Here is a 10,219-nt window from a genome sequence, read left to right as displayed (position 1 = left end):
CACACACACAGCAGAGTGTGGCTCTGGTCCACTACCTCACCAGACACACACACACACACACACACACACACACAGCAGAGTGTGGCTCTGGTCCACTACCTCACCAGACACACACACACACACACAGCAGAGTGTGGCTCTGGTCCACTACCTCACCAGACACACACACACACACACACACACACACACACACACAGCAGAGTGTGGCTCTGGTCCACTACCTCACCAGACACACACACACACACACACACACACAGCAGAGTGTGGCTCTGGTCCACTACCTCACCAGACACACACACACACACACACACACACACACACACACACACACAGCAGAGTGTGGCTCTGGTCCACTACCTCACCAGACACACACACACACACACACACACACACACACAGCAGAGTGTGGCTCTGGTCCACTACCTCACCAGACACACACACACACACACACACACACACACACACACACACACAGCAGAGTGTGGCTCTGGTCCACTACCTCACCAGACACACACACACACACACACACACACACACACACACACACACACACACACACAGCAGAGTGTGGCTCTGGTCCACTACCTCACCACACACACACACACACACACACACAGCAGAGTGTGGCTCTGGTCCACTACCTCACCACACACACACACACACACACACACACACAGCAGAGTGTGGCTCTGGTCCACTACCTCACCACACACACACACACACACACACAGCAGAGTGTGGCTCTGGTCCACTACCTCACCAGACACACACACACACACACAGCAGAGTGTGGCTCTGGTCCACTACCTCACCAGACACACACACACACACACACAGCAGAGTGTGGCTCTGGTCCACTACCTCACCAGACACACACACACACACACACACACACACACACACACACACACACACACACACACAGCAGAGTGTGGCTCTGGTCCACTACCTCACCAGACACACACACACACACACACACACACACACACACACACACACACACACAGCAGAGTGTGGCTCTGGTCCACTACCTCACCAGACACACACACACACACACAGCAGAGTGTGGCTCTGGTCCACTACCTCACCAGACACACACACACACACACAGCAGAGTGTGGCTCTGGTCCACTACCTCACCAGACACACACACACACACACACACACACACACACACAGCAGAGTGTGGCTCTGGTCCACTACCTCACCAGACACACACACAGCAGAGTGTGGCTCTGGTCCACTACCTCACCAGACACACACACACACACACAGCAGAGTGTGGCTCTGGTCCACTACCTCACCAGACACACACACACACAGCAGAGTGTGGCTCTGGTCCACTACCTCACCAGACACACACACACACACACACACACACACACACACACACACACACACAGCAGAGTGTGGCTCTGGTCCACTACCTCACCAGACACACACACACACACACAGCAGAGTGTGGCTCTGGTCCACTACCTCACCAGACACACACACACACACACACACACACACACACAGCAGAGTGTGGCTCTGGTCCACTACCTCACCAGACACACACACAGCAGAGTGTGGCTCTGGTCCACTACCTCACCAGACACACACACACACACACAGCAGAGTGTGGCTCTGGTCCACTACCTCACCAGACACACACACACACAGCAGAGTGTGGCTCTGGTCCACTACCTCACCAGACACACACACACACACACACACACACACACACACACACACACACACACACACACAGCAGAGTGTGGCTCTGGTCCACTACCTCACCAGACACACACACACACACACAGCAGAGTGTGGCTCTGGTCCACTACCTCACCAGACACACACACACACACACACACAGCAGAGTGTGGCTCTGGTCCACTACCTCACCAGACACACACACACACACACACACAGCAGAGTGTGGCTCTGGTCCACTACCTCACCAGACACACACACACACACACACACAGCAGAGTGTGGCTCTGGTCCACTACCTCACCAGACACACACACACACACACACACACACACACACACACACACACACACACACAGCAGAGTGTGGCTCTGGTCCACTACCTCACCAGACACACACACACACACACACACACACACACACACACACACACACACACACACACACACACACACACACAGCAGAGTGTGGCTCTGGTCCACTACCTCACCAGACACACACACACACACACACACACACACACAGCAGAGTGTGGCTCTGGTCCACTACCTCACCAGACACACACACACACACACACACACACACACACAGCAGAGTGTGGCTCTGGTCCACTACCTCACCAGACACACACACACACACACAGCAGAGTGTGGCTCTGGTCCACTACCTCACCAGACACACACACACACACACAGCAGAGTGTGGCTCTGGTCCACTACCTCACCAGACACACACACACACACAGCAGAGTGTGGCTCTGGTCCACTACCTCACCAGAGACACACACACACACAGCAGAGTGTGGCTCTGGTCCACTACCTCACCAGACACACACACACACACACACACACACACAGCAGAGTGTGGCTCTGGTCCACTACCTCACCAGACACACACACAGCAGAGTGTGGCTCTGGTCCACTACCTCACCAGACACACACACACACACAGCAGAGTGTGGCTCTGGTCCACTACCTCACCAGACACACACACACACAGCAGAGTGTGGCTCTGGTCCACTACCTCACCAGACACACACACACACACACACACACAGCAGAGTGTGGCTCTGGTCCACTACCTCACCAGACACACACACACACACACAGCAGAGTGTGGCTCTGGTCCACTACCTCACCAGACACACACACACACACACAGCAGAGTGTGGCTCTGGTCCACTACCTCACCAGACACACACACACACAGCAGAGTGTGGCTCTGGTCCACTACCTCACCAGACACACACACACACACAGCAGAGTGTGGCTCTGGTCCACTACCTCACCAGACACACACACACACACAGCAGAGTGTGGCTCTGGTCCACTACCTCACCAGACACACACACACACACAGCAGAGTGTGGCTCTGGTCCACTACCTCACCAGACACACACACACACACAGCAGAGTGTGGCTCTGGTCCACTACCTCACCACACACACACACACACACACACACACACACACACACACACACACACACACACACACACACACACACACACACACACAGCAGAGTGTGGCTCTGGTCCACTACCTCACCAGACACACACACACACACACACACACACACACACAGCAGAGTGTGGCTCTGGTCCACTACCTCACCAGACACACACACACACACACACACACACACACAGAGCAGAGTGTGGCTCTGGTCCACTACCTCACCAGACACACACACACACTCCCTCTACTCTCCCTTCTCCTTCCCTCCAGTGTCTTCAGGAGGGTGTGCGGTATCTTATGAGGATGCTACAGGTGAGAAGCTCTGTGAAGCTGAACGATGGAGTAGTTTTTCATGATTCTTCAACGGCCAATTTCCTGGCAGAAGGTAAATGTCTGCCGCCAACCCGATGATGACTTGGATGTCAGTTTGCCTTGTCTGCCAGCTCTCTTAGTAGGTTTTAAGTGTTTTTGATTTTCAACTGTCAATGAAGTTCAGTCTCTTTTGAGCAGTTTGCTAAGAAATGTTTTGATTGCCTTTTTTAATAAGCTGTCAAAATGTTGTCAGTAATGAAAGTCGAAACGAAGCTGTGGTCTCTCTCGTCCTGTTTTCAGGCATTTTCTCAGACACCCATTTGCTTACCATGATGTACGTTGGGGAGATGTGCTTCTGGGCAGTTAAATATGAGGACTGCAGCACGGACAGTGCAGCGCACAAGGAGGACAGGCTTCATTTCCGGGATATTGGTGCTCAGATTCTGCGGAAGTATGTCCTGGCGTGTGAGGGCCCCCTCCAGGGCCAGGGCTGGAACACGGAGAACGCCAAGGAAATCCTCAGCATCCTGCAGTAAACACTGCCAGAGTCCCTGCTCACCAACACCCATAGGTCTAACGCTAACAGAAACAAACCCACCGACCGGCTGAACAACCAACACAAACAAACAGAAAGTTATTAAGAAGCACTTATCTTCCAGAGTCCAGACTGTTAGTTGGGCATGTGTGTTCCCTGAGGATGTGGAGTAAGAAATACGATGTAAAATATTAAAGATTAATAACTATTTGTTTAAAGAGATATTTCAGCTGTGGAGGAAAAAAAAGCAATTTTTAATTTATTTTATTTTAATTTATTTATTTTTAATTGCATTATAAATGTGAGAAGACATGTTATCAGTGCGGGTTGTACAGATGTGTTAACGACTGAAGTATTCACAGCCATTTTTGAGTAAGGAATGTTTTCTTTTTAATATCATATTTGTATACTGCATCTTTTGCTTAGTTATTAAATGTTGCCTCTTTCCTTTTTGACAAGCTGTAATGTTCAGAGATGGGAACTTTGATATTTTCATAGTATACCTTTAAAATTCTAAAGTTTTTGCTTGTATTCAAAATTGTATTTCATTTTTTTGTTTGTTTTATGTCTTCATTGAAAATAAATTTTGGTTTAAGAAAGATTTAATTCGCATTTACGAAATCGACCTGTCATGTGATTTCCCATAGCGCGATACTTTAGTCACAAAACTGACGCGCTTACAGAGGCTAACGCTAGCTACCAAATTACACACCAGTCCCCCAAAGACGGGTTTCCCCTCGCTTTGAGAATTCTGTAGTAGTGGTGGTGGTAGTAGTCCAGAGGCGGGGCCAGGGGACTACAGTAACCACAATGCACCACCGTGACGTCAGTTACTAAATACGCGATACGTTCGGACTTGCCGTAAAAAGTCGTCATAACTCCGAAGCTTTTACTGACACTTGGAAGGATATTTTATTTGATTGAGAAGACGCCTCTCCCATTGAGCCGCAATTGGAATTTGTGGTAGTTTATGTGACTTACATCCGCGAGACGATATAGATCCCGAGCCATGTCCGATAGGTCCCGCGCGCTGAGTCAGTCTGTGGTGCTGCGCAGCCTCCGCAGCGCACGAGACCGACTCTGTGCTGACCGGAGGAGCGCGACAGGGCCACGGCCAGACGAGAGCGCCACCCGGGCCCTGCTGGACACGCTGCCGGTAAGACGCTTGAGTTGTGTCGCCCTTTCATAGCTGATGAAGATACTGCGGTGAGGCCACGAGGAATTACGTGTGTGTTGCCCCGCAGGTGGACCTGCAATTCCTCATCATGACCTACCTGTCTCCTCAAGATCTTTGCAGACTGGGTGGGACTAATAGATACTGGAGGTCCATGGTTCAGGACCCGCTTCTGTGGAGATACTTCCTGCTCAGGGATATGTCTGGTTGGTCATCTGTGGATCATCTGTCTCTTCCGCAGACGGGCCAGAGTGGCTCGGCTGTACCGGAGGGTGGAGACACACAGGTCGACTACATGGCAGAGTAAGTGACACTAGAGTGGAGCACGCCAAATCTTGCAGAGTCTTGGCATCACCAGCATGCCCGTAAAGCTAGTGGAGACATAACAGTTCAATCATGGCTTGTGCTTCAAAATGGAAAAGGGGGAATTCTTTGTAAAACAGCTTGTTGGTTTCCTGTGTGTGATTTACGTTTCTGTCCGTTTGGTGTGTTTCAGTTCTGTGGTAATAAAGACCCGCTCAGTTATTGGAATTGTATTTCTGGAATTGTATTTCTGCACTACTCTGAAATTTTCACATGGCTGCAGACCTGACAGTTCTTTACCTCCGAGAGCTTGTCCCCTCTGTAGGTGTCCTCCCTCTGAGATCTCGTCCCCTCTGTAGGTGTCCTCCCTCTGAGATCTCGTCCCCTCTGTAGGTGTCCTCCCCTCTGAGATCTTGTCCCCTCTGTAGGTGTCCTCCCCTCTGAGATCTCGTCCCCTCTGTAGGTGTCCTCCCTCTGAGATCTCGTCCCCTCTGTAGGTGTCCTCCCCTCTGAGATATCGTCCTCTTTACGTGTTCATGTCCCCCTCAGGTACCTGCGATGCAGCCCAGAGTGTCGGAGGCAGTGGCGCCAGCGGCGGCCAGCGTACGAGGCAGTGGCCTCCTTCCTGCAAGCGCTGGTGGCAGGAGTAGAGCCACGCTACGCCATGTTTGGTCCAGGCCTGGAGCAGCTGGACGTGTCCCTGATGAGGTCCATGATGCACACGCCAGCCGTGCTACCTGTGGCAGGGATACCACAGCGTCAGATCGACGGTGCGCACACACCTCACTTCTCTGTGCTCACGTGGGTCTTTTTCATCTGCCCACATGTTCTGAGTGCAGGCTGAATTGTGGTCCATGTGTAAAATAAATTATTTATGTTAGGTGTTGGATCTGGAATCAGTTTTATGTACAAAGGACAGCAAAGATTCAACATCATCACTTTATATTCAACAAACAGGTGGGGTTATTTATTTTTTACTTTTTTAAAATGGTTTTGCTGTAGAAACTTGCTCAGTTTTCTTAACGAATGAGTGTCCTGCCTTGTGTGCAGCACAGAGAGGCAGAGGGCACGCCTAGAGCAGCTAAGGGTGCACAGTAAGCTCTTTGTCCAGCAGGGGGCGCACGAGTCCGGCAGACCTCGCTATACTGTGACTCCTCAGGTGCAGGTGGTGTGTCAGGCAGTGAACGGATTCATTTTTGTGGCCAACGCAGAAACATGGAGAGGTAAGAACACAAAGAGCCGAACGTTATGCTGGCATGACTGTGTTTTCTGACTAATTACTTAATTTGACGTGGGATTTGCCTTGTGACATTAATTAAAATGCTAACGTGCATGTGCTACCACAGAACCACATGAGGTTATCACCACAGTAGCAAAGACAGGACAGCTTCAAACACCTCAGATAGCTCTGTGTCTGAGAGTGTGTGTCTGAGTGTGTATCCCTGTGTGTGTCTGAGAGTGTGTATCCCTGTGTGTGTCTGAGAGTGTGTATCCTTGTGTGTGTCTGAGCCTCACTTATCTCTGTCATCTTTGGAAAAGCTGAAACGTGCTAGACAGGGTTGAGTGTGATGTCATCTTGTGTTTGCTCTTGAGTGTGATGTCATCTTGTGTTTGCTCTTGTTCTCTATTCACAGATAACCTATGGCGCAGTAATGCCACATAGAAAACTGAGTATCTACTCTGTGTGTTTTTGTGTGTGTGTGTGTCGTCATTTTGTTGTACTCTGTTGTTTTATTTCCTGTGGAGAGCAGCCGGTGCGGAGGAGGAGATTGCTCAGGTGCAGGCCATGCTGCAGCCCACCTGGGGTCCCGCGTCACGCCCTGTCCTGGTTCTCTCCTGCACCTCCAGAGATGGGAGAGACAGGACACCGTGTGTGACAGTCGCCCACCAGCTCCAGCTCAGCCTACTGCACAACCCCTGGATGGTGAGGACCTAACAACTCAGCACTGTGCCCAACACACCCCTAACCTCTAACCTTTAACTTGTGTCTCTCTCATGGCAGGTCCAGGACACTGTGGCAGAGTCCCTGGCTGGACTGCTGGACGGTATCGACTGGCTACTGAAGCATTCCGGGATCAGGATATAGGGGATTGGCTGATTACAGAGATATTCCAAACTTGGGCTATAGGGGATTGGCTGATTAGATATATTCCGAACTTGGGATATAGGGGATTACTGAGATAATCCTTAATAATAATAACAATAATAATAATAATAATCTCAACAAACATAGAGAGAAGGGTTATATTGGAGCTCGGGGGATATTTGGATATGTCACAGTTTATTAGCAGAATGAAAGTTCCATATTTTATCCATTTGACACTACTATTACTGCTGTGTGGAAAACATGTATTAAACAGTGTCCAGGTTTGTTAAAGCTCTCTTAACTGTCCTGTTTCACTTTCATGAAAATAATAGTTGTAAGGACCATTTCATGAAACAGTTGTAACTTGTATAGTATACAAATGAAATGTAGTAGACAACATAGTATATTTAAAAACCCATAAATACACAGATTATATTTAAAAGCCCACTGTCAAGAAAAATAACCACAAGCAATGAATGATTTAAAAAAAAAAAAGAATTTAAAATGTATCTGCCTTTTTTTAATTAAATAAATGTATTTTCTTATAAATGTATTGGTCAGGATGTGTTTTTGAAGAAACATACAGACAGAGGGTAGTATATAACAACAATTTAGTTTCCATGGAGGGCTGTATCCATGGTGAGGATGTATCCATGGTGAGAGAGAAGGTCCCTGTTTTTTTCCCCTCAGTAAGCAGGTCGAGCTTGAACCTCTAGTGCCAATGTTCTTTTTGGCCACTAGAGGCCAGCACTACTCTAACCTCAATGAGCATTAACGTGGGCATCACCCAGCCGACTTCACCTTGCTGCTGGTTTTCTTGGCGCTCCAGACGTCGGTCTCTCTGCTTTCTGAGCAGCGGCTGCAGGCTGCCTGGTTAACCAACATCCCTGTAAGTCACAATGATTACATCACCAGCCTGAAAGCCCAGCTGTGCAGCCTCTGCACCAGCTACCGGGTGACCTGGAGGTTCGTCGCGCACCAGACAAGAAGAGTTTGAAGGATTCGTTCTTTTATTTGGCTTAATAAGGTGGAGAAGCTCCTGTGGTGTGTGTGTATGTACCCAGAAGAACCGACTGTTTCCATGTCTCACCTCACTCCTCACTCTAAATAGCTGTAATGAGCAGGACAGAGAGAGAAATTTAAAATACATTTCTGATTGCTGCGATTTGAGCACGTGAAGCCCAGTCTCCTGCCTGAGATGGCTGTTTGCTTTATGGTGAAACGTGTCCATTATAGAGAAAGTGGTGACCTTTGCTCAAGATAAAATTTTCTCTTTCATCTCCCTTCGTCTCGCTGTTCTCTCCCTGGAGCTCTTACGCCTACTTGCAGCACATTACCTTATATTTCCACGGATAATGAATTTAGGCAAAAAAATAGACTTGCTGTTCACACAGACGATTTTCTGCATGTCCCTTGTGGCAGTAGGAGCAGGCTGTAATCTGTCTACATTCAAAACAAGCACATTCATGAAATGAAAAGGAAGACGTGTCCACCTGTGGCATTACTGATTGGTACTTGTGTCACTAAGCAACACGTCCTGTATAGAACTCTGTTTTTAAAAGGTTTTGGGCAGTGATTGTACACAAAGCACGTGTATGAATGCAGCGTTAACAGGAGAGAAGTGTTTAGGACACGTTCCTCAAGTACACAGCAGAGATCAAATAGAACAGACTTGTCTGTATCTGAGACAGACTGCAGACTCAGATTCTATTGAGTAAGATTTGTAATGAGTGATGTGGTTGTGTGAGCAAAGTGTTTCTCAGGTTCTGTCTATATGTTTAGGAGAGACAGTAATCAATCATCAGTAATCAATCAGTAAGGTGCACATGGTGTAGCAGATCTCAGAGGCACTGTGCTCCGAAACTGTGCAACTGAATTCAGAACCATTAATTTAGTACCACTCTTATGCTTAACCCCAACCCTAACTCTGACCCTAACACTAACTCTGATCCTAACACTAACCCCAACCCTAATCCTAACCTTAAACCCTAACTCTAACCCTAACCCTAACTCCAGCCTTAAACCCTAAACCTTAACTCTAACCCTAACCCTAACTCTAACCTTAAACCCTAAACCTAACCCTAACCCTAATTCTAACCCTAACTCTAACCTTAAACCCTAAACCCTAACTCTAACCCTAACCCTAATTCTAACCCTAACTCTAACCTTAAACCCTAAACCTTAACTCTAACCCTAACTCTAACCTTAAACCCTAAACCTTAACTCTAACTCTAACCCTAACCCTAACTCTAACCTTAAACCCTAAACCTTAACTCTAACCCTAACCCTAACTCTAACCCTAAGTCTAACCTTAAACCCTAAACCCTAACTCTAACCCTAACCCTAACTCTAACCTTAAACCCTAAACCTTAACTCTAACCCTAACCCTAACTCTAACCTTAAACCCTAAACCTTAACTCTAACCCTAACCCTAACCCTAACTCTAACCTTAAACCCTAAACCCTAACTCTAACCCTAACCCTAACTCTAACCCTAAGTCTAACCTTAAACCCTAAACCCTAACTCTAACCCTAACCCTAATTCTAACCCTAACTCTAACCTTAAACCCTAAACCTTAACCCTAACTCTAACCCTAACTCTAACTCTAACTCTAACCCTAATTCTAACCCTAACTCTAACCTTAAACCCTAAACC

At 48.2% G+C, this 10,219-nt stretch overlaps 2 protein-coding genes across 2 annotated transcripts in view; both read left to right on the top strand.

The window, feature by feature from the left end:
* The window catches only part of rimoc1 (rab7a interacting mon1-ccz1 complex subunit 1), a 56,084-nt gene extending 51,477 nt beyond the window's left edge, over positions 1-4,607 (top strand). Inside the window, exons 5-6 of the mRNA XM_035536283.2 lie at positions 3,425-3,539; positions 3,767-4,607. Of these exons, the coding sequence (XP_035392176.1) occupies positions 3,425-3,539; positions 3,767-4,002 (351 nt within the window). The 3' untranslated portion in view covers positions 4,003-4,607. The remainder of the gene's footprint in view (positions 1-3,424; positions 3,540-3,766) is intronic.
* A 236-nt stretch (positions 4,608-4,843) lies between these two features.
* fbxo4 (F-box protein 4) lies at positions 4,844-8,062 on the top strand. The gene is made up of 7 exons (XM_027027621.3): positions 4,844-5,157; positions 5,246-5,478; positions 6,028-6,248; positions 6,360-6,435; positions 6,529-6,701; positions 7,230-7,402; positions 7,481-8,062. Exons 1-7 carry the CDS (start codon positions 5,011-5,013, stop codon positions 7,562-7,564), a joined length of 1,107 nt encoding a protein of 368 aa, XP_026883422.2. The 5' UTR covers positions 4,844-5,010; the 3' UTR covers positions 7,565-8,062.
* Positions 8,063-10,219: the final 2,157 nt, after the last annotated feature.

The sequence above is a fragment of the Electrophorus electricus genome, chromosome 20 (genome assembly GCF_041902795.1).
Source record: "Electrophorus electricus isolate QZ-2024a chromosome 20, ASM4190279v1, whole genome shotgun sequence".
In the NCBI taxonomy this organism is placed as follows: Eukaryota; Metazoa; Chordata; class Actinopteri; order Gymnotiformes; family Gymnotidae; genus Electrophorus; species Electrophorus electricus.
This window is presented reverse-complemented; position numbering and strand designations above follow the sequence as displayed.